This window comes from Electrophorus electricus, chromosome 7, assembly GCF_013358815.1.
Source record: "Electrophorus electricus isolate fEleEle1 chromosome 7, fEleEle1.pri, whole genome shotgun sequence".
In the NCBI taxonomy this organism is placed as follows: Eukaryota; Metazoa; Chordata; class Actinopteri; order Gymnotiformes; family Gymnotidae; genus Electrophorus; species Electrophorus electricus.
The window spans coordinates 14,877,095-14,900,347 of NC_049541.1; the positions used below are offsets into that span (position 1 = coordinate 14,877,095).

The following is a 23,253-nucleotide window of genomic DNA, read 5'->3' on the forward strand; positions in this document are numbered from 1 at the left end:
AGGTGTCCATAAAAAGCCGAAACCTTTTTATTTATTTATTTGAAAATAATTTGTTTCCTGAATTCTAAATAATAAAAAAAAAACACCCGTGCAAGACGACTTCTTGTAAACTGATAGAATATCTAAATGAAAACTTCCCTCAGTACATCGGGATGCTGGCTCTCTGCAGCTGGCTGAGCGCGCGGGTGCGAGGGCTTTTCGGAATCCGGATATGATGAAAAATGTTTCAGTTCAACTTTCTTAGCGAACTAGCAAGGCGGTCTGAAACGTTATGACATAGGATTTTTGTTGACTGGGACTACTTTTTGCAAAGGATTTTTTTGCATTTACTTGAACTTTTACATCTTTTATGTGGCGGTAACTCTGAAATTTGGAACGGGACGCGATTTACTTGGGAAAAGTCACACTTGGGTTGTTGGGGAGTTGACATGTTTGAAAGGTATACTGTCAGTGTTTTTCTGCTCGTTTAGGTGTAATCTGAAAATTTACTAAGAAATATTGACTTGTTACCTTGTCCACAGAGGTATTATGTTTGCGTGAAAGTACGTGAGCGAGTTGCATTTTTACGGAGAGAAAGAAACTTTCCACTAACTTAACGACATTTTGCAAGCTGACGTCACTTTTCTTAGCAGCAGAGAAGTGTAACTAACTCACTAACGCACTCATGCTTTTGATACAGTATTATGTTCGCACACTCTCCATAGTTTACGCTCTTCTGACAGGGCCAACGACTGATTCAGGAGCCTTTTTCCCCGGGTGTGTACTGTGTCTTAACAAGAGTTCTGGCTCATGTCCGCGGAGACAGTTTTACCTCCGGAGGGGCCTGCGGGGCCGGAGAAGCAACTCCAGCAGGAGCCCAGTCTGCTTCTGGCTAACTCACAAGGTAAGCGCCACAATGTCTTATTCTGAGAGCTTTTCGTAAGATTTAGGTTACACATCGCTTAAATTTAAATAATCCTTAGAGATGAAGTCTCATCTAACAGCACGTTGACGTTACCCTGCAAAGAGTGGTCTGTTTTCATAGGAATAGGCCTTAACATGTTGCCTGTAAACTTGTACGTGTAGGCCAGTTATGTTCTGTATAAACTGGTATTGATACATAAGTTAGACCAAGTCTATGTAAGTTGTCAATATCCAGCAGACTCCTCACCTGCCGTCTGATATAATCAAATCATATTTGGGTGGTTCTATTAGTGGGGGATAATTTTTTCATTATTTTTCAGTAAGGATTGAGGGAAGCTTTAGTGACTATTAGCAGGAACCACTGCCAATTATAGTTTTTAATTAAGTTTCTAGTTGCTTATGAGATTATCACATACAAACTAAGCCTGGGATTTTTCTTTCTTTCTTTCTTTTTTTTTTTTTTATTTTAAGGCACTGAACCATTAAGCATCCTATTTATACCAGTCATCATTACAGTACTGTCAGAAATAGCAAAGTAGGACAAAGTAAGCAATCACAGGCATGGTCTGGCAAATGGATTTTCACAGGATATTTAGAGCCTCACATTTAAGACTGGATTTCCCTCCTCTGGAGACTGCATGTGCAAAGAATAGACCAATTTATTTCAAATTGTAATCAGTAAATACTGCGATGCATCACAAGTCGACTGCGCTGGAAGTGTGCATCGATTCAGGAAGTCACTGTCTGAGTAAAGGCTTTCCATAAATCAGCTCTGGGCTCTTCTAACGGCATGAATCTAAAACTGCTGTAGCATGTCAGCCTTCTCCCTTTTGCCTCGTGTAATGAGCAATGCTCTGGGACACACAAAACTACAGCAAATGCAGCGGATGTGTCAGGAAGGAAGACGTGTTATGGTGCTGACTCAGAGTTCATTCTCCTCACTGTGGACCCACACAGCTGACTCCAAACCATGGGAGGAAGAGAAACAGTGCTGGTGTTGTTCATAGTATAAGCTAACTCTTGAACGAGAACGTGTTTTTTACCATGCTTCCATTTAATCAGTGCCACTGGAACATTAGGAAAACTTAAATACAGCTACTTCGGTCATAATGAATTACTTCAGCCGGAGCGTTTAATGCGCAGGATTTACTGCAGACAAAGAGGACAAATTAAATACTTTGTCACTTGTTGCGTGATGACTCTAAATAAATGTATGAAAGTTATTTATGAATGTTACAGTGATTTTAAATTGACTTCTTAACAAATCTCTTACATATGGGAAGTTTATCAGGTTACCTTGAAATAAGCTGTTTATACTGTGTTGATCATTTTCAAATGTGCATCAAACCATAGTCTAAGAAGAAGTATACAGGTAGCGTTTATTTTTTCATAATTAAGTTCATGTCATTTGAAATTCTTGAAGCTCAGTGTTTGAAAGACAGCTTGTCCTTTTTGTGTAGGTAGGATTTATCCATATACTTTTTCTAATTTTAGAGAATTTTTATGCTTATAATTTTATGGTTATAAATACTTTGGCAGGTCTTGTATATACAGGGGCAGAGTTGAGAAAATGAACTTCAGAGTTCTGGCTAGTTCCCTTCCTGATCTGCACATGCTGTTGTGCAACCACTCACCAAATGAATTAATTTTATCTGGCAAATAAAAGCTGCCATTTCTCTTCCTGATACTGAGCCAATCTTAGCTTCTATCTTTTGCATGCTTGGCTATCTTGAAGTAAGTGAGAACATTTTAAAAGGGGGTGGGGGGTTGCTGGTGACATTTGTAAGTTTCATTGGGTTTCATCACGTTTTTTTAATGCTTTCAAAGACACATGCCAGAATGATGCTAATGAACCGTCCGACGCCAGAGAGACAACCAGGACTCCTTCCTCTAGAGAAAACTCTGATGTCCAGGGGGATAGGCTGGAAGAGAACCACTGTCAAAATGACCTTGTAAAATGTAAGTGTTGACTACCTTTTGTCCTGGTTTGTTATGGTCCACAGTAGATGCTTTATTCCTTAGCTTTCTCTTAGTTCCCTGATTATACCATTATGGTTGCACAGGATTTCATGATTGATCAAAAGTAGATAAGAATGCTTATCTAATTATTTTTGTGTTTCTGTAACCATAAGTCATGTCATAATATAGATTCAGTGCTGTTAAAAATAGTTTTTGTTTATTTGTTTTGTTTTTGTTTCTTTTGAGCTTGCATTGTTGAAGTGTGGCATTGGTTACCAGCCAACATATACCAGAACTGACAGACTGAAATGGTGAAAAGAAAGTGGTTCCTGATGCCATCACCTTGCTTGTAACAGTCTGTTTATATTCTTATTTTGACAGAAAAGTTGATCTCAAAATGGCAGTTTTTCTAGAATATACATCTTGTGCAAACTTCCCTTAAACTTGTCTCACAAGAGTGCTAGGTCCACTCTGCACCTATAAAGCTACAGCAATCATATACATCATATATGTACATGTAAGTTTGCAATAATGTTTGTATTGTTATATAGAGCCAGGCCCCATAGTCATTGAAACCTACTGTTCTATGGACAATTCTTACTTTATTTTTATTCTATTTGGAGTTAGATTTTTTTTTCTTGACTTAACATTGGTTAATTTGATGGAAGCTTGCAACGAGATTGTAGTTGTGGTGAACCTTGTCAAGCATTGTCAAAATGCATGGGAAGATGAAAGCTTAATTATCAGTCATATACACTAGGTATAAGAAACAGATTCTGTATGATTGTGTCCATGGTGAGAGATACTGTGCCCACAAACTACAAAGCATGCAAATTTTGTGATAAGAACTTGTGAGGAATTATCAGCATGCATATGAAGAGTTGGCAGCTTATTTGACAATGCTTGTGGTTCTGGGAACTGGCACGGTTGTTTTTTTTTTCAAGAAAACAAATTGAAGTGGTTTTAATCTTTACACTCTTTGCTGGTAATTGATTTGAAACTTTCCTACATCTATTTACTTGGGCCCTGCTAGTCTTTCCCTTGGGCTGTAGCTCTATCATACGTCGAGTGTGATTATGCAAATGGTGGATGTGTGCTAAACTCTCATCTCCATCATCTGCCATTTTTTATTCCATATGGCGAACTGACGAGGGCCTTACGAAGCTGAACCGAACTTTCCCGCCTTTCCTTCTACAGTTGGGTTGGCTAATAGTTGACATTTCTCCATGGGCTTCACTTGCCAAAGCCGCAGCCCAAAGAGCTGAATGAGTAAGGATATCCTTTTGTGGTTTGGCCCCGGTCGCCCTGGATCTGGGAATCTCAACTTTAGAACTTGAGCCTCTCACCTGGTAAATCATTATACATTTTAGGCATCTGGGCTGCAATATAAACCAAATGATGGATTGAAATAGATGGATTGAACTATAGTTATTACAGTTGTCTCTAAGCATGTTAACATGAAAAGTTTGCAAAAAATTGCAGTGTTTTACATCAAATGGGTTCAGATAGAAAGGATTTCTTGTTCCCGAGATCCCATTGTACTGGTAGGAAATAATTAGGAAAACAGAGGTTGTGATTGGACTGGCCACTTGTGTTTGGGAAAATTGACACACCCAGTTCCATTGTGTACATTACTGGTTATTACAAGAAACCTGGGTACCTTGCCATAGAGTCTGTCTTCAATATTGTCTGCCAGCTTAAAGAATTCTTTTGTAACTCGGAGGCGATTATAAAAACCTCTCTCTCTGTTTCTCTCTGTCTGTCCCTCCCTGTCTCTCTCTCTCCCTTGGTCTGCCCATCTCTCTCTCTCTCTGTCTCTGTCTGTCATACACACCCACACACTCAGACTTGGCACTGACAATCTCTAACATCACCCTTACATGCAGGTGTGCATGCTGCATTTTTAACTGATCTAAAACTCAGCTGTCCACAGGACACAATTAAATCCATGTGTCACCAGATATACAAAGGTCAGACTTCACTGTTGTTGAAAGAAAATCCCCCACTTTCTTCTAACTGAAATATTAGACTAGTTTTCCTGTGGATAAATTATTTTCCTCAGAGAAGTTTAGGGTGTCTAGAACTGCTAATATCACCTGATTGCTTCCATCCGTGCATATGTTGCTGCACTGTTTGCGTCTGACACAGCCGCTCTTGGTTTCTAAGTTGTTAACTTTCCCAGCTTACTCTCATTTTGTTCATTTTCTAGTGTGTCTTCTAATTATCTAGTTTAGTTCTTGTTCTTTCCACCAAACCAAAGGAACATCATCAGGCCGTGTTTTCTTAAACAAAGGGCTGATCAGCAGGTGTATTCCTGCCTCAGCCAGGTACTGGGTCTGTCTTTCCTGTCAAGCTGGGTTTGGGGCATCTGCTTCTCTCAGTGTTGTGATTGATCCCATTCCGGTGCAGATAACTGATGCATGAGATACTGGGTAAGGTGGTATTCCTTTGGGAATGTTACTGGACTACATTTGAGGCTCTTCATATAATCATAGAAGCCAAATGTCTGTATTGATGATGGGCTCCAACATGTGTGTCAGGTTGTAAAATGTACAAGGGGATGTCAAACAAATTGAGGATGATGGAAAGGGCTTTAGCTCGATCTGACATGGTGCCTGAGGTACAGCTAGTGAGAGAGCTGGGGTGGTAGACACTGCACTGATTGGTGTGGTAAGTTCACCAATCAGATTGTACAATGTGATAATTAGAACTTTCATATCTTGCGACAGGGCAGGAAATCGTGAGGAAATCTCTTGACTGGTCACTTATAGTATTTTCATTTTAATTTCCTGCTGGATGAGATTCTCTCATACTCTCTGAGAGTTGACTGACTTGTTCAGGGCCTAAGATTTCCTCTGTGTAGTCAGCACAACTTTTAAAAAACTTTTTCTGTTGTTGATTTATATATATTAATAAGTGCATTCCTTTGGAAATTGCAACACTGTGTCCTTTTCTTGCTTACATTTTAATATATTTGCTACCTGTCTAACTGTTTTTTTCTGTACTCATACATGCTTGGAGGCATAAACAGACTGTGGTATGTGTAATCCCAAAAAAGCAGTGGCTTTTTCCTCTGAAGACCTCTGTCAATTGTTTAGTTTAACTGTTAAATGATTTAATGTTATTACATTACCATGGCAATTTGTTTTGTTGTTATTGATCAGTCCTGTTAATGAGTAGCTGTGCATTCATAGCTGGAAAAAAGGCAAGTAGCCTTGCAGGCCTTCTGTGTTGAAGCAAAATGCTTGTGAAAAGACTTGGTTGTCTTCATAAAGTCTAGTAACCAGTTATAAGAGAGCCTTCCATCATAGGCATTCTTACTGTCAAGGTGTTGCATTGTGGAATCCTCTGAGATGACATCATTCTTTGACCTGTTAGCCTAGAACACTAAAAGTTCAGTAACTGTGCTAATGGCTCTATTCGGCTATATTTGTGTGATTTCCCTAGTTTTAATGACCATTTATTTTGGTTCAGTACCCTTAGACAAGAGTAGCTCAGGCATGGCGTTTTGGATTACTTATTAAGGTACCAAGGTTGTGTTCTTTAAGAATACTGGGAGTTTGCGGGGTGGGGATGTCTGTGCTCACAAAAACTGCATAGCTGTGCCCATTTAATTCTAAGAGCATGAGTTTATCTGGCTTACTTTGGGGGGAAAAGACACAGGGAAGGCCAACTTCTTCCAGTTAACTTTAGCACCATAGTTTGCAGTGGACGTAGCTAGTCCAAGTTGTCAGTTGGTTTGCAAAATTATTATGACTTATATTATCCCTAAAAGGAAAGGTCCTTTTATTGAATTCTTGTTTACTTTAAGTAAATGACAGAAGGCAGAATCCCTGACCTCTTTGCTCTGCTAACAAATTTCAGCTAACAAAATGTAAGTGTGAATGTCTTATACAAAAAATATAAAAGCAAATTCTTTCCTCTTAGCCCTGTGTATATTGAATGTTTTATTATTAAACAATGACTTTATTCTTGTTACACAAGATGCTAATTTTATCTCTGATCACGTGTCACCAAAGCAAGGGCCCATTAGAACAGGGGGCTAATTTTCAAGTGATTACATCGCAGTGGGTCATGGAATCAAAAACGGTAGAAATATGGTGAAATGCTAGCACTGGGGTTGATTAAAATGGCCATTGTGATTCTACCTCGTGGTAATTATTTCCTCATTGTCTTAGGTGCAGATACAATTTATATGGAACATTTTGAGAATTTAATTAGCATTTTACTAATGCTAAAAATAAGGCTCTTATAAAAATATCCTTGTGTTCAGTCTCGTTTATTATCTCTCACAGTCATCAATGAACTTTTTTTTTTTCCCCTCAAGTTTCCTGATGTTACTACGCTTGACTCGTCTCAGCAGTCACATGACACTGTAATGTCAAAGCATTGTCATTGTCTGTCCTGGCCAGAAGTGGTCCACAGCTGCATTCTGAGAAGCTGCATTCTGCATTCTGAAAGTTATTTGCACGTGAAAATATGACATGGGTCTGAGTCATTTGCACAGAAAACACAATGTGAATCCACACTGTGGTGTTCGGGGTCTACAAAGAGCTGTTCTTCTGTGTGATCCACAACTTTTACAGAGACAGAGAGCCGCCTTAGCAGCATCCAAACCTTTCACAACACGGGGTGATGCCTTTTACTGAGGAAAGGAAGGGAAAAAAAACACTTCAAATGAGAGCAGAGCAAGGGGGATTACTGGCCTTCTAACAGGGTTTTGGCTTCAACATTAAGGTTAAACCCCTTTTCTATTACCGAGATCTCTGGTGATGTGGCCCCCTCTGGCCTTGTGTGTTTGCAGGTTCACTGCCTCCCTGGTAGGTCATTCTGTCAGGCCTCTGATCACTGGGGGGTGACCAGGGAGCCGAGGAGGCTCCGTTCGGCCCCGGCGCAGGCGGTGCGCCCTGCCATGGCGAAAATCGATACAGCCGCCTCATGTTAGAAAGCCACTCACAGCACCTCTGTCCTTTAGCCTGATTCCTGAGCTTAAGGCCTTGATTGGCACCCCAAAGCCAGAGCTCACTGACCCACAGCTGTCACATTAGCGCTGTTAATGTTAGAGATTGACACCGAGCAAATAAAGGAACCATGTCTATAGGTATTGTTTTATGAACTGACCAGGCCCTACTGGTATGGGGAGAAGTGCTTCTTCCCTCCCAGGTCCAATGCGGTCATCCCTCTTTTGTTTCATGGTAACCAGCACAAGACTTGACCCGTGTCTGTTTGCAAGGCCTCCGTCAGCTGCATGGGCTGCACTTTTTCTGTGAGACCGCAACTCCTTCTAAGTTTTTTTTTTTTTTTTTTTTTTTTTGCTTTTAGTGGAATCTGTGAGTCATTCGAGGAGCTGGAACTGAAAATGCGTCCCTCCCCCTTTCGCCTCTCGTGCCCGTGTTGCTGGGTTGTTGTTCTGAGTCGTCTGGGTGGAGCACCCTCGGCACATGCTGCCCTGCTGCAGCCCCAGGCCTGGTTTGAGTCACGTCATAATTGATCTTCTGAGAAAATGTGGTAGCTTTGTAAAAAGCTAAATCTGTACAAGATGTGCATTTTTATAACTGCACTCGTGAAGAAGTTTTGCGTTTACTGCATTCTTCTGTTCCCTCAGGGTGGAAATGGACTGGAAGGAAGGGAGGGTTGATCTTGAACTTGTGAAGAATTAAGGTGAAAGAAAGGAAAATGCCGTTGTTATTCCCATCTTTTGTCTCAGTTTGTTATGGGGGCCTTTTCAGTTAGCTTCGTGATTAAAAAAAGAACCCAGATTCTGACTCTTTAAAGCTGAATGATTTTTCTCAGTGCATCTCCTTCAATGTGAATTCCCGCATTGAATGAGTGAGTAATGATTTCTGAAGCAGTCAGACATGTTTATTATAGTAAATACACTGTTGAAATCAAAGAATGATTGATGATTTCCTCCATTTCCCCTTGAGCAGCAGAATAGTTCTTCCATATGAAGCCTTGCTCTTGTCTTTCCAGTTGCTGTATACACTGTAAAATGTAATTAAGCAGGACAAAGTCTGAGGGGGCGTTTTTTTTTTTTGTTTTTTTTTTCCCCCCACCCCAATTCAGTCAGCAGCCACATTCCCAGATTTGAAATGAGCAAATCCCAAATGCCCGGCTCTCCTTGTCATTGTTTAAGAAGGGGGGAGAGACAGACAGACAGACAGAGAATTAGTGTGAAAAGGGTGACTTGGAATGTCAAACACCTTCTAGAGTGTGAGACCTTTACAGAAGGTTTCATTTGAAGGACCAAATTTAAATGATTGTCACAGAGAATTAAAAGTACACTCTGACACAAAAACAGCTGTGTAATTCTGACTGCCATTTCCTCCAGCAGAAGTGCTAGTAGAATCAAATGTGAAGGGGGTTCTTTCTCAGAAATGAGATAATGTACAAGTCAAAAATGTGGAGGTGCTTGTAATATGACATTTCCATTCTGCTTACTCCAAACAGTAAAGGGAATTAACATGATTAAAAGACCCAGAAAAAATGTTTAATACTGATATTAGTGATCCAAGAATCATTTGTGCAAACCTGTACAATACACTGAAACCTCTTGGTATACAAAGCTCTTTTATGTGACCGTTAGGAGCGATTTTTGTAATTTGTTTTTGACGGAGTCGAGGCAGAAATGGATACTCTGTGTGCCAGTCCCGAGGACACTATTTGGGGACTTTTTTTTTTTGCTCTCCTCTAAAATCCACTGCTCAATAAAGGAAGTCCTTGCCAAGTTGCAAGGTCAGCCCATAAATGAGTTTTGATGTGCCGAAGGAAATTTTCAATCAGAAACTTTTTGTAATAATACTCATTCTACATTTTCTGCAACATAATTCTCGTAGTGTTGTTGCTATAAATATAGACATGAGAGATCCCCTTGGATTGAAAGGCGCGAGCATGCCATAGGTGTTTGTTTGGAGGAGAAACATCACCCCGGGCTGTTTCTGTAGGAGACGGGTGCTCGCCTGCTGGGTCAGCGCACATTTACAAATTAGCATTTCAATCAGACTGGCAGGCCCACAGGAGCATTAATGAAGTATTTCTATTATATTTATATTATAGTAACATTATGAAAAAGAGATCACCTAAGGAGGACACCCTATATGGTATGTTTGTTATTTGACAATATAACTTTCTAACACTTTTCCATGAAGGGTGGGTTGTTTTTTACTGAGTGTATGCAAAGACAGTGAAGAACTGAAGCTGTTCTCAGACTGATTATTTGCATGATGTGTTGATGCAATACTTTGAAGCCTGTTTCTTTTAGAGTTTCAGTTAGGAAGAGATTTCAGTTGTATGGAAAGGTCTGCAACTCTTTTGGTTCCATGTTTGACTGGAGTTTCATGTAGCCTGCTTAACGCTGTCACTTCTTTCTGCCCCCTGATGTTTATTTTTCCGTAACGGATACACTGTTATTGGTTTAAATATCCAGACCTTAAGGTATGATAAAATAAGTGTTATTTAGCTGCAGGATTTGAGGACAAGTGAAATACGGCGGGATTATTGTGCACTCTGTTGGATGGGCATTTTACTGGCCTTCGCAAACGAATCCATGCGTAGGATGTGATGCTACATGAGAGCCAAAATCGTGGGATCTACCTTTTCCCCCTCTTTTTCTAATATGGTTCTCTTTTTACCGTTGGACTTTCCACTGAGAATAGTGCAAATGAGAGCATGTGCGTGCCCCTCTCACCCCGCGCCTCCACGCTCCCACCTGACCGATTTCCTCCCAGCCTTGTTTATGCTGCTCCTCGCCATTCACGTTCATACATATTCGTTCTTGGGAGGTCTGTGACGCTCTCCCCCATGTGTCTTTGGGGTACAATTTTGAATTCTTCCAGCAGAGCTATTTTCTGTGACACAAAAGCGAGGGTGTTTATCCACAGTTTTACATAGGGAGCGGTGGAGCCACACAGCCGGCTCTCTCCAGGCGCCCTTCGCACAGGCCCCGTGTGGGGGAGCCGCCGAACACACAGTGACAAATGGCAATTATATTTGTGTGTTCTTCATGAATCCATCAAACACTGGCCTTTTAAAAATGCTCCCAGGATATTTCATCCTGTCAGATACAGGGGACCAAATTGGGATGCTGCTTAGACAGTCAAGAAGCACTCACCCCCCGGTTTGCCTGTGATGTGTTTGACAGAGTGTGCAGAGGAATACCATGTATTATTCAACTACAAATGTACACTCTCAACAGTTGTTGATATGTTGGAAACCGAGCAGTTAGAAGTCCAATTTGAGCTGGCTTTCCCTGACCCTCTGCTCTGCACCAGAACGTGGTGTTGTAATGCAACATGTCAGCTTGTGTACAAGCACTTTTTGGGGTGCTCTGTGTTTTTCTGGTCAGTTGCAGCTGTTTAATTTTAAATACCTATTACTTTAAAGCTTAAGGTATTATTCACAATTCAGGTGGCATTGTACTTGGTGCATTGCTTCTGGGTGTCATATTACTACCCAAGACAGCATTGATTTGCAACAGAGACCAGTTCCTGTCTTTGTTCCTTGGAGTTCTTTGACACTTATTCTGACTACCTCTTTAGCCACAACATCTGTGCGTGTGCGTGCGTGTGTGTGTGCATACTTGTGTGTAACCTGCTCTGACCTGAGTCAGTTCACAGGCTTACACTTTTGAGGCCTCCTAGTGAATCGGAAACCTAAACTGCCACTTAGACACTCTGCTGATTTATATAGTGGTTTCCTAATAACTATTTTTAGTTTGTAAATTGAAAGCATGTCTTTTCTTAAAAGCAGAAGCAAACTTATTGCTTGGCAGTGTCAGCCGGGCCGTATCTGGACCGGTGTGTGGCCTCGTTGAGGCGGGGATGGACAGCTCGGAGAGGAAGTTCAGAGACGTTGTCGCGCATGTCTGTCTGTAAAGTCCTTATCTGGAAGTGGTGCAGTCAAAACAACTGCCAAGCGCTGGCGCCACGACCAGTGACTGCGAGCAATAACGATGTCACTACACTGCACTTTCTAAAATGTACAGTAGGCATGTTTTGGATACTGTCTGGTAGTAAACATGTCACGTTTCTGTTTGAGCTCCAATTGATGTAGACTTCAGCTTATCTGTGTGTGTGCATGGCAGGCCTTGAGAGTTACTAGAGCAATATGAAGTTTCATTTATCAAAGCCTTAATCAGACCTGACTACATTACAGGAAATGCACAAAGTTAGAACTGATTCTTTTCTGGTTCCCTCGACACTTTGAAGTTAATTTGAAACACGAATAACTAAACTTGCATAGAATATTAGGCAGGAGCTCATTGACCGTCTTCTCTGCTGGACATCTGTGGCTTGTGGAACCTTCCAGAAACCTGGCCCCAGTTGTCCGTATTTGTTTGCGAGTGCATGCATGTAGATTGGTTGCAGGAGGACGCGCCAGACACTGGCTTTGTTTAATTGCGCTGCTCCATTTACATTCCTGTCTTTCAGCTCCCTCCGTGATGCACTGTTAAAAAGCAATGGCCTGCATATTTTCCCCTCTTGTTAACAATAATTGCACATGTTGGTGTTCCGTCGAAATATCAAGAACTGAGGGGGGAAGGACAAATCAGAGTTGGCCATACATATCCATTCTGAGAAGTTCAGAGATTTGGCACATAAACCCGCCGCTGCGGGCTGTCACAGAAGTTGGCTTGTGATTACCATCGCATGGGCTGCTACCTTACATGAGTCCACAAAATGCTGTAAGAGAAAGGCAGGGGGGGGGGGGGGCATCGGAAACCTGAAAATGTACAGAATTGTTAAAAAAAGAAAGAAAGAAAGAGATGAATAATTCAAAGGAGCTCAATAAGTGAGTGTGCTGTGGCTCCTTCTCTGATGCAGATGGAGAGGGAGGCAGAGCTCCCAGTAGAGCAGGAGGCTGAGGAGCTCTTACTGCTGGAAATGCCACCGCTCCCGGTCCAGCACCTCCTCGCTCCTGTCACACGTGTGAAGACTGTAAGTGCTGGAGCAGAGAGGCAGCGCGATGTGTGTGATGAGACGAGATCGGGGGGGTGGGGGGGTGTCCTCTGAGCCTTTACCTGCCTGAGCCAGTCTTCTGGACGGACTGACCTCTGATAATGGATCACAGCAAATGCCTCGGCTCCCTTCGCTCTGTGCTGAAAGGTGGCCTGTGGCTTTTGTCTTTAGTATCTGGATATTTGCTGTGCAACTTAACCTTTGCATCTTAACTTTGGCTGTTCCTCCAGCCTCATGTGTGTTGCGTCAAGTCATTTGCCTAGTTCACGATGTTTTCTTTATCCAGAGGGTGTCAAAAGAGGCCTACGATAACACTGTACAAAATATCAGACTCTGTAGTGCATCTTGTTCAAGCTGCTAATGACAATAAATTGCAATAGTTCAGCTGTGGTCTCTCAGAGGAGATCTGCTGGATACAAGGATCATTGCCTTCATGGCAGGGTGTGTAGCATTGTGTTGTCTTAAAAAAAAATTGCAAGAAAGTAAAATGGTATTTGGATATTCAAAAGCTATTTTGACATTAAATTCCAGAGTGGTAAGTCCTTAGACTTACAGTTACATCTCTCCTACTTACAATATAGATAGTTTCGGAATAACCTCTGCCATCTGTCCCAGAGTTTTAAGTAATAATACAATGCTTCCATTATTCTATAACTCGGACAAGATTATAAATACCTCTCTCTGTTTCTCTCTCTCCCTCTCTCCCTTTGTCTACCCCCCCCCCCCCCCCCCCCCCCCCCCAGCTCAACCTCAGCCACTTCCTCACCCAGCAGCCTGCCTGCAGCAGCCTGGTGAGGGAGAGGCTGCCCGGCTGCAGGTTGGCCTCCACACAGGGCTCAGTAATGGCCACGGGGCTGCGCAGCCTGCTGCTGCCTCGTCCTCCGAGCACAGGAAACACCCGTCCCCTGTCTCTCAGCGCATGCAGAGGAAACTGCGCTCCAGCCTGTCTGTGAACAGTGACAGCAGCAGGAGGAGCAAAGGCAGTTCCACAGGCTCCCACAAACCCTCCTCTCCAGAGGGTAATAATAACTATCACCCCCCTCCAAACACGCACACACACTTACATTCACATGCTTACTTGACCCTTTTGAGCTCTTGTTTCTGCATGAACTAACTTTCTCCAAGCTATTTTTTTAAACACTGACTCATCACATTTCAGTTCTCAAAACATAATGCCTGACTTTTTTTTTCTGGTTGTGTGCTGTTGTCCATGAGCATAAACGTGCATGAGGTCTTTGATTATCCCAAAAGCAGCTAGCACCTTGTCAGCTCTGATGATAAAGTGAACACGGTAATGAGGGAGCTCACCACTGCATTAGCAATGGTCACCAAGGTGTGACCTTTTAACAAGGTAGGTCTGTGTGTGTGTGTGTGGGGGGGGGGGGGGGGGGGGGGGGTGTTTGGGGGGAGGTCTGTGATGTGTCAGCCCCACCTCTGCATGGGCCCTCACTCTCCTATCTCCCAGCGTCTCCTCATTAAGAGCTACTCTCTGGTTCCCCACCCCACATCTCTTTCCTGTTCCAGCCCATTCTCCACAGTTCATAAGCACCTCCCTGTCTGCCTGGCCTCTCTTTTGCCTTTAGACCTGTGTTTCCTATATTAATAACACATGTGGGGGATCGGGGTTTTCATTTCCATTTTTCAGCAGAACAGAGTTACAGATTTAATCTGGCACATCATTTGTTTAACCTGATAGTAAAGTTATTGACTACAAAATTAGACAGGTGTGAGTCAGTGGTTCCTTGCCACAGGCTCATCGCTATTACAGTTAGGTGATGTTGGCAGAATGAACTATGCCTGCGTTTTTTTCCCTTGGATCTGACAGTAACGTCTTTTTGCCAGTCCATATAGCAGGCCAGCCTAGGAGATGCATTTTCTCTCACGTTGACCGACTGATTGAACGCCTTTGTTGAAGTGTGTTGGAGTTGTAGCACATCTGTGCCGTAACTGTCTAGCTAGGTATGTTGCTAAGGTAACGGTAGACAGTGGCTAGCAGTGAAGACCACAGTGCATACCATGTTGCTGGTGAAGAGGGATCATGGTTTTCCCATTAATTACAGAATTAGGTCAGTAGTTCTACAGATGGATTACATCCAAGAATTATTATTTTCTCTAACATTATTTAATGGCTTTGTTGGAGACAGTTTAATTCTAACTCGCAGAGTAGTAATGTGGGACATACTCCAATTATTAGTAATCTAGCATGTTCCACTTTGCCCAGTGTGTGGGGGGGGGGAGAAACTATTTTGGCTGCTCAGGACTTGTAATTGTGAGCTTGTAATTGTTAACAAGCCAACAGGGCTGTTTATTAGCTAGCCAGGTAGCTAGAGAGTTTAACTCATGTTTTATCAACTATTTCTCAGACTCTACAGGGAAGCACTTCAGGTAAAAAAAAAAAAAAAAGAAAGAAAAAAAAAAGGTAGATATATATTTTTCCTTTTCAAGGGTTGTTGGTGTTCAGAGAATCACAGTTAGTGGTGAATTAGAATTAGACAAGTTACCTGACCATTGACTTGCACCTTGGACTGCAGTGAAGACCCTCTGGGCTAAATAATCCACTATCTGAGCATATGTTTGTGAACTTTGTCAGTTAATAGTTGTATTCGCATATAGTAAACATGATATGGCTGACCATAAACCCCCCCAAGCAAAAACTGGATATTAAAGTTAGCTGTGCCTATGGACTGTGCTGGTCAGATTTTTATTAGTATATATTATAATATATTCTATATATATATTATATATTACTATATATATATATATATATATATAGTATATACTTTTTTTTTTTTCTTTGCTCGGTGTAGTTTTTGTTTTTTTTTTTGTTTCTTCTCATCACTCCTTGTTTCAGGCTTTAACAACTATGTGATAAGTACTTAAAACATGTTATCAAAAATACAGGATTGTGTACTTTTGTACCACCTGCCTGCAACCCCCACCAAAACTGTGGATTGAAAGTCATTGCCTTAAAAACACAAATCAAAAAAGCACTGTAATAATTAAAAGCTGGTCGGTTTTCTCTTACTGATATGCAAGTCCTGACATAATTTAACAACAATGACTTTTTTGTAGAAAGGATGTTCAAAGAAACTTGGTAATAGTTGGTGTTAATTTTCACCATCGGCTTGTGTTAATTAATACATGATAATTTGAAACTGATATTTTTAGACTAGGTTATTGTAACATGACAATTTCAAAATCGTAACATCCCTTCTCACAGATAACATTTGTTATTGTTCTTGTTGGATGTGGCTATAAATAACAACTGCAGAGTAGAAAGTGGACTAATATTTGGTGCTCTAGGCAGCAGATTAGTTGGCAGGATAGCAGGGCTCAAGGGACTGAGGAATTTTTCCTCAGCAGTAGGACACAGAAGACACTCTGCCTCCTCCTGAGGTTTTCAAGCATTTCAGATGTCATACTGTATACAGTTCTGTGGAAAATTTATGAAGTGTATGGTGGGCTTGTTAAATGAGGCCAGTCTAGTTGTCTTCTTTAAATGGTGTTATATTTTAATCTTCTTAATTACAGCAAGTCTTCCTCATTACAGTATTTGTGTCTGTTATTTGTACAAATGTAAGCTAAATCAATACATTCACTAAAGTATTTATTTCCCTCTGGAAAACAACGAGCTGTTGTGTTTAACGTTTACACGGATTACCATAATCTGTTGCCTGTGAAATTAGCTTTCTAAACACCCCGGAAAGCAGAGAATAAAGCCGTCCAAGCGCTCCACTTGGGGGATTCTGCTTTTTGTATTCTTGACTCACATCTGGCACTAATACTGAACTGTGATAACAGCAGACCTGCTGGAGCGTGTTCTGTATGGAGAGATCTTTTGTTTTGTGGCTTATAGGACCTTCAGCAATGGTGTGTTTGGGTTGTGAGCATGTGCTTGTTCCACTTCCTCTGACACATTCAATTAAAACAGCAGTCCACTTCAAAATAATGGGAATGCTTGGCACTGTTTAAACTCTGTTTATTGTTTCATTGTCTTATTAGCCCCTGAATGCAAGCAAATCTCAAAATCCCAAATCTTTTCCCAGCTTTTAGTTTCACAATCCATCACAGGTTAATGATTATCACTATACCGTGATCACTACACTATACAATGGCCAAACATCCAAACGAATACTGATAAATCATAAATGTTTGTGTGCTTAAATGAGTTTGTACATGCAGATTCACATTCAGTTCATGACGAAAATTTTGAAGATATTTGAATCCGTCTCATACATCGCATGCCTTTTCAGACAATGTTGATTAAAAATAAAATAAAAATAAAGTGCCAGTGTTTTGTCATACCGCATTATATTTAAGTAACAACTAATCAATGGCATTGATGATGTCAATAATAAAAAAACTTCATTGACTATTTTGGATTCTGCATGGCTGTGTTTAAAAGAAGAGCCTCTACCTGTGGACAGTGGTGCTCGACACTTGTTTTCTGAAGTACAGGAGCAGTTTACATTAAAGTCTTCAGGAAGGCATCGCGTAGGAGCCTGACAGTGAGTGGACCCTTTGCAACAAATGGCACTGGGATCTGTACTATTGCAGAACAGTCTAACTTTAGACCTCTATAGTGTTCTTATTTATATGGATTATGTATATAAATGTATGTAAAATATAGTTTATATGCTTTTCATTGCTTGATCAGTTGAAGCAATAACTTAGTCATAAATCAATTATCAAAATAGTAGTTAGAGCCCCAATTGACTTTTATCTACATCGTGCTGCTCTGGTTTATCGACTACACGTTGAGCCGACCTCCCCCGTGCATCTCTCTCTCCCTCTCTCTGGCTTTCAGAGGCAGCAGTCAGTCTTTTATTTGAGTGGGTTTTTTTTCTGCCCAGCTCACTGGTCTTGCTTTATGTCCCTCTTTTTGATGTTGGCCTTTGGGCAGCTCCAGATGTCTCCTACCATTTCCTGCAAGGAGGGCGCTCAGGCCTGCTGGCCTCTCCACACTGGGCGTTCCGCGGCCACGGCTGCCATTAAGTATGGACACTCTCTTAAAGGCGATGTCAGCTCTGCAGTGGAGATGAGCCTGGCTGACTGTTGCATCCCTTACTCAGCTTCTCATTCCTGAAGATTTATAATAATCGCTGCTCATAAATTATACATCCAAGAGAATGCATAAAACACTCTATAACACAAATCACTATGAGAGTTTAAAAAAAAATACACCTCAGGAAAAAAAAACTGAAGCTTTCACACCCATGTGGGTGAACACATGAGCACAAGGATGGCGAGTTACAAGCCCAAGAAGGGACTGATTGCACAAGCAAGCACACAAGAGCACACAACAACTTGTGAGAAGTATTACTCATCTTGGCGAGGCGAGCAGCTTCTGCAGCACTCGGGCGTCACTCGAGTCTAATCGTGTGCAGTCCGCTAGCTCCGCCTTCTTCTCCATTGGATTTTATTGGCCCAAAGTTAAGGTGCTGGAGGTAGATATCTCAGCAGCTCTAGTGTGACCTTGGGACAAAGGTGTTTCCTGTTTTCAGGAGGGATACTCTTGCCCACTTTCATAAGTTCTTCAGGACAAATGTGAATTTGCTTAAGGGAACACAGTGAACACATCCGATTGTACCCAGCTAGCTTTCAAAGTGCTAATTATTTTAAATGAGTGGATTATAGACTAAAGCTATATCCTCCTGCCTACTACAGTGCCAGAACATAATGTCAGATGTGAAGTTCACTGTGTTTAGCAGTGTTTCTCATAAAATTGATGATACAGTTTGGCTTTTTGTGGACATGCATTTTTAATACATTTAGAGTTTAAACAGTGTCCAGATTGAGTTGCTGCACTGTTGGTCAGCTCCACCACCTAAAAAAACCCCACTTTGTTTAAACAAATCTTAAAGCTCAGCTTTTCTCTCCGTCCTCTCACTGCAGAGCCCGAGTGCCCTCCTTGATGGTGCACTGTGAACTGATGAAAGCCATGCAAATGTGTGCTTTGGAATGATACTAATACAGATCAAGCCCCTTCCTCCAAAATATGGATCTGGTACTTTGGGCTCAAGGTTGATTGCAGCTGTAACGAGTCAGCAGTGTACCAGCTGAAATGATGCTCTGTTGGTCCTGTAGATGCTAGTTCAAGACTAATTTGTGTGATATGCCTCTGATCTAATTCATTATTTTTTTAAATATCTTTTTAGGAAAAATAACCTTGATTTCTTTTTTTAATCTTCACAACTCATTCTGGCATGCTTGTGGCATCTAGTTTTTTTTATCTGCTGTGAGGGGAAAACACCCATGGGCAATTATTATAGAATTAACAAACTTACCGAAGTTGTGCTGCTATTCCTGAGGGGAAGTGTATCGGTAGTTTATTTCAAGGTGACGTTAGTGCCAGCTTGCATTCGAGTGCGACCATTTAGGTAAATGCAGATAATGTATTACATTAGCCAGCAAAGGAACAGAATGGCTGAAAATGCCATGACATTTTCTTTAAGAGAAAACAAAACCCATCCGAAAGCAAATATTGCAGAAGAGACGAGTGTCCACGCCATCTTGAACAACTGTAATCTGGAGTCGTGTGCATCAGCCCTATAAGAGGTCGCGGAAGAGGTGAAATGTTAATCAGGGATGAGGGAAATGGCAGCATTAGTGCAGCAATTTGCCCATGAAAATCTTGGACACTGCTAATCAGCTTTTCGTGATCAGGCCTCTTCTTGTGCATGATGATAACCCCATTATTCACAGAGCTACTAATCAGGCCCAAAGTGGGATTCGTTCCTGGGAATCTCCCTGCTTCCTCCTATCTCCCACCTCCCCACTCTCGCACACGCCCGCCCAGACGCTTATGTTGTGGTTCTTAAGTCTCCTAATACGGCCTGCAATGATAAATCAAAATAAATGGATATGCTTATTTCTCATGGTTTTCTGTAGCGGGATATAACTGTGCTCATTTGATGACTGATTGCTGGCTGAGCCATGCTCAAGCCTCTCCATCACTTCCAAATTGTTTGTGAGGTGGGTTTTTAATCCTTCGCCTCATTTGCCAATTGAAACTGGAGGCCCTCTTTGTCCGTTCAGCCCGTGTGTGTGTGGGTGTGTGTGTGTGTGTGTGTGTGTGTGTGTGTGTCTGTGTCTGTGTCTGTCTGTCTGTGTTTCCATGCCCGCTGCTATGGGGACAGACTGCTGCGTGCACTGCATCCTGGCCTGCCTGTTCTGCGAGTTCCTGGCACTGTGTAACATGGTGGTGTCGCAAGCTTCATGCGGCGCCTGCACCTCGGAGGCCTGCTGCTGCTGTTGCTGTGCCGATGACTTGGGCGATGACTGCAACTGCCCCTGCGACATGGACTGTGGCATCATGGATGCCTGCTGCGAGTCGTCCGACTGCCTGGAGATCTGTATGGAGTGCTGCGGAATCTGCTTCCCCACATAAGCACCCCCCCCCCCCGCCCCCGTTCGCCTGTAGCTAGAACAGATGTAGAGGGAGGGAGTTTGTGTGTGTGTGTGTTTGAGTGAATGAGTGACAGAGGAAACACATGCTCTAGTGTAAAATGCATGTCTTTTGCCTGCCTTGGGCAGATGCTTTAAAAGCTTAAGAGGACAAACTACATACATGAAAAGACAAATATAAAACATGTATTGTAATGATTGTCACTTATGCTATTAACTTTGTCCGTAAACTTCCAGTTTTTAGGTATTATTGTTTCTGTAGGTTCTGTCCTAGTGCAGAGGTCCGTTATGTTTTATTTCTTGCTTAGTGTAATTTTGCTTAGTGTAATAGTCTGATTTGCATCTTGCAGATGTTATAAGTATACAATGACACTTCAAATTACTGTGTCTGCTCTGAACAACACTGTAATTTCGATAGACACATGACTCTTTCACACTGTCAGAGATCAAGGCTTTGTGGGTGTTATATGGGAGTCTTATTTTGGACTTAAAAAGATTTGTTTTTGAAGTGATGGCCTGTTTTTAAGGCCTTTTTAAAGCACTGTCTACTGTAGCTTGCTTTGTATCAGGTCCATAAAGTTAGAGGATAAGTTAACCATAATTTGAAGAGAATGACGGAAAGTTGCAGCAACCAATTGAAAAAGGTAAAAAAAAATTCTCAGAATAGTAGTTAGGTGCAGAAACACTTTTGGTTTTGTAACAAGGCCTACTCCCATTAACCTCATCTATTCATCTCTTTGTCACAGTTTTTGAGGTTGCACTAAGATTGATATCGGTTGATGGAAGATTTGGATGATCAGCAATTGCCTAAAACTTCAGAAACAGCTAATAATCTGCATCCATTATTTAATGTCAAAAATAAAGATCCATGATGATTTAGCCATGGGTTCTACAATAAGTAATCTAGGAATGTGAATAAATGTCATAAAATAATCATATAATCTTGCATATTAAGTATAGTAAAAATTACAGGAACTTAACCATCAGTGTCTGTCTGTAGCAGTTGGTAATTTTAAGTATTAGAAATCAGTATTAGCCAGCCATTTTCAAAGTTGTTGTTTTTTTTTTTCTCCATTAGCTAGCTCTTAGATTTAGTTTTCTTAGACACTGTGTGTGTGCTTGTGTGTGTGTTTGTTTAAACTATATGTGTCCTTTTTAAATGTCTGCTGATATAACACCAAAGCACGTTCTCCTCTTTCCTAAAGTGCATATACTGGACATATTATTCAAAACGGTCTACCTTACCATTTGGGGTCAGTTGTACATATAGGCCTCAGTCTGGAACGCTGACATTCATTTTTGTTTTTTGTTTTTTCTTTTATAGTATGTTATAATCATACTGATGGTACGGCTTTTGTCTTTGTGAAACCATCCAATTCATCTCTGTAATACTGTTCAAGGCATGCTTGCTAAACTGCACTCCTCACAAGAGGATATGATTAGAAATGGAATATGGCAATACTGGCTGCTGGAAGCAGCTTTTTTGACCTCAAGCCTCTCAGAGCACGATTATAACTCATCTGTCATGTGTCAGTTCTGAGCTACTGCATGGTGACTGTATTTGCCTGATATTACATGCCAGTTTGGACAGTTGGTTGGTATCCTCTCCAAGCTCCTTGTAATGAAATGTGTATTGTAGAGACTGCAGATGAGTTTATGGTAATCCTAAATTTTACCTGTAATTTTCGTAGTATTATTGAGCACTTGAAACAATATGGCACCTTTGCAGCAGAGAACATCTGCTAGCACTTTACAACAAGCCAAAACAAACAAAACATGTAAAAATAGTTCTGATTAACAAAAAAACATTTGTTTACTTAAAGTACCCTACATGTGCCATAAAACTGAAATTACAAAAATGTGAATACTACTTTATCTGGCTTTTGCATGTCTGTCTATTGGCTTGTTGTATGCAGTGCACAACTTGGACCAAAGTTTCCAATATCCTTGCAGTGTTGATACTTTTCTTCTTTGAAGATTGTAAGCATTCTAAGTGATCTAAGGGTAAGTTTTGTGCCATGAAGTTTGAAAATTGCCCTTTTCTCTTTTGACTGGACTTTTTAATATCTCAGAATATACTGATTATTACTTACTTTGACCATCAACACTACAATGTGTTTTGTTGTTTTTGTATTTTATTTTTTTTTTACAATTAAAATAAATCAGTATATGTGAAACCAAACCAAACCTCTGTATTGTACCTAGTAATTGTGAAATATGCAAATGAAGTATGCTGCGTTGACCTCTACTGGTGGTGGGAGCCCAGAGCCACCCTGCTGCCTGGTGGCCATCTTTGACCTTTGCCAAACGTTTTCCCGTTAACCTCTTAATTAGCCCCAACACTGCCCCGTCTGTGATGTGTCTTGCCAGAGCACGCTCTCCTCTTTCCCTTTGACATTGTCTGCCCAGATACATTTTATTTCATTAATTGCATTGTGGGAAATATTGGCAGTCTGTACTCACGTTGGAAAGGATTTGTCCTCTCTATTCTTTTTGTTATATTTTATATTTATTTTTGCTCCAGAAAGGCGGGGGGGGGGGGCTTGGTGAGAAGTCCAGGTAAGTGTGCAGTGACCTTTTCACAGTCACCCACCTATCTCTGTCTGCTCCTCGCTGTGCTGTTGCTTATAATGTCACAATTAAGGTGCTTCCGTTTTTGTTTTTTGTTGTTTTTCGGGGGGGGGGGGGATTGTGTAGAGGGGAAGCACTCTTATACTTCAGCTCATTTCTTTTATAGTATAAGTCATTAGAGAGCTGTGGCCACACCCACCTCACTGTTGCTGGGATGATGCTGTCTCTTCCCAGTAGAACATGAATGTCAGTCACTGCCCTCAGCCACCCACACAAATTACATCTTTTTTGCGAGTGCTTCTCTAACATATTCGGGGGGGGGGGGGGGGGGGGGGGGGGGGGGGGGGGGGGGGGGGGGGGGGGGTGGCTGCTTTCTCAATCGTTGCATCACTTGTGAAATTTGCATGAGTGTGTTTGTAGATATCAGTTAACATTTGTCCCCAATTGTATAATGTGA

The 23,253-nt window shown here is 41.4% G+C and overlaps 1 protein-coding gene across 2 annotated transcripts; it reads left to right on the forward strand.

Moving 5' to 3' along the window:
- The first annotated feature begins 223 nt into the window (after positions 1 to 223).
- Positions 224 to 21,618, forward strand: mdfic (MyoD family inhibitor domain containing). Of its 2 annotated transcripts, none has more exons than XM_035528363.1 (5): positions 224 to 439; positions 705 to 883; positions 2,731 to 2,862; positions 13,562 to 13,837; positions 19,958 to 21,618. In XM_035528363.1, the coding sequence occupies exons 2-5, from the start codon at positions 790 to 792 to the stop codon at positions 20,206 to 20,208; spliced, it is 753 nt and encodes a 250-aa protein (XP_035384256.1). In that variant the 5' UTR covers positions 224 to 439; positions 705 to 789; the 3' UTR covers positions 20,209 to 21,618. The 2 variants fall into 2 exon arrangements, with proteins under 2 accessions (XP_035384256.1, XP_035384255.1); XM_035528362.1 differs by having other exon boundaries at positions 723 to 883.
- The last annotated feature ends 1,635 nt before the right edge of the window (positions 21,619 to 23,253 follow it).

Coding starts and splice junctions, on each gene's coding strand:
- mdfic (XM_035528363.1), top strand. CDS start 790: ATGTCCGCGGAGACAGTTTTACCTCCGGAGGGGCCTGCGGGGCCGGAG. Junction 2,863..13,561: donor TCAAAATGACCTTGTAAAAT/GTAAGTGTTGAC, acceptor CCCCCCCCCCAG/CTCAACCTCAGCCACTTCCT. Junction 13,838..19,957: donor CAAACCCTCCTCTCCAGAGG/GTAATAATAACT, acceptor CTATGGGGACAG/ACTGCTGCGTGCACTGCATC.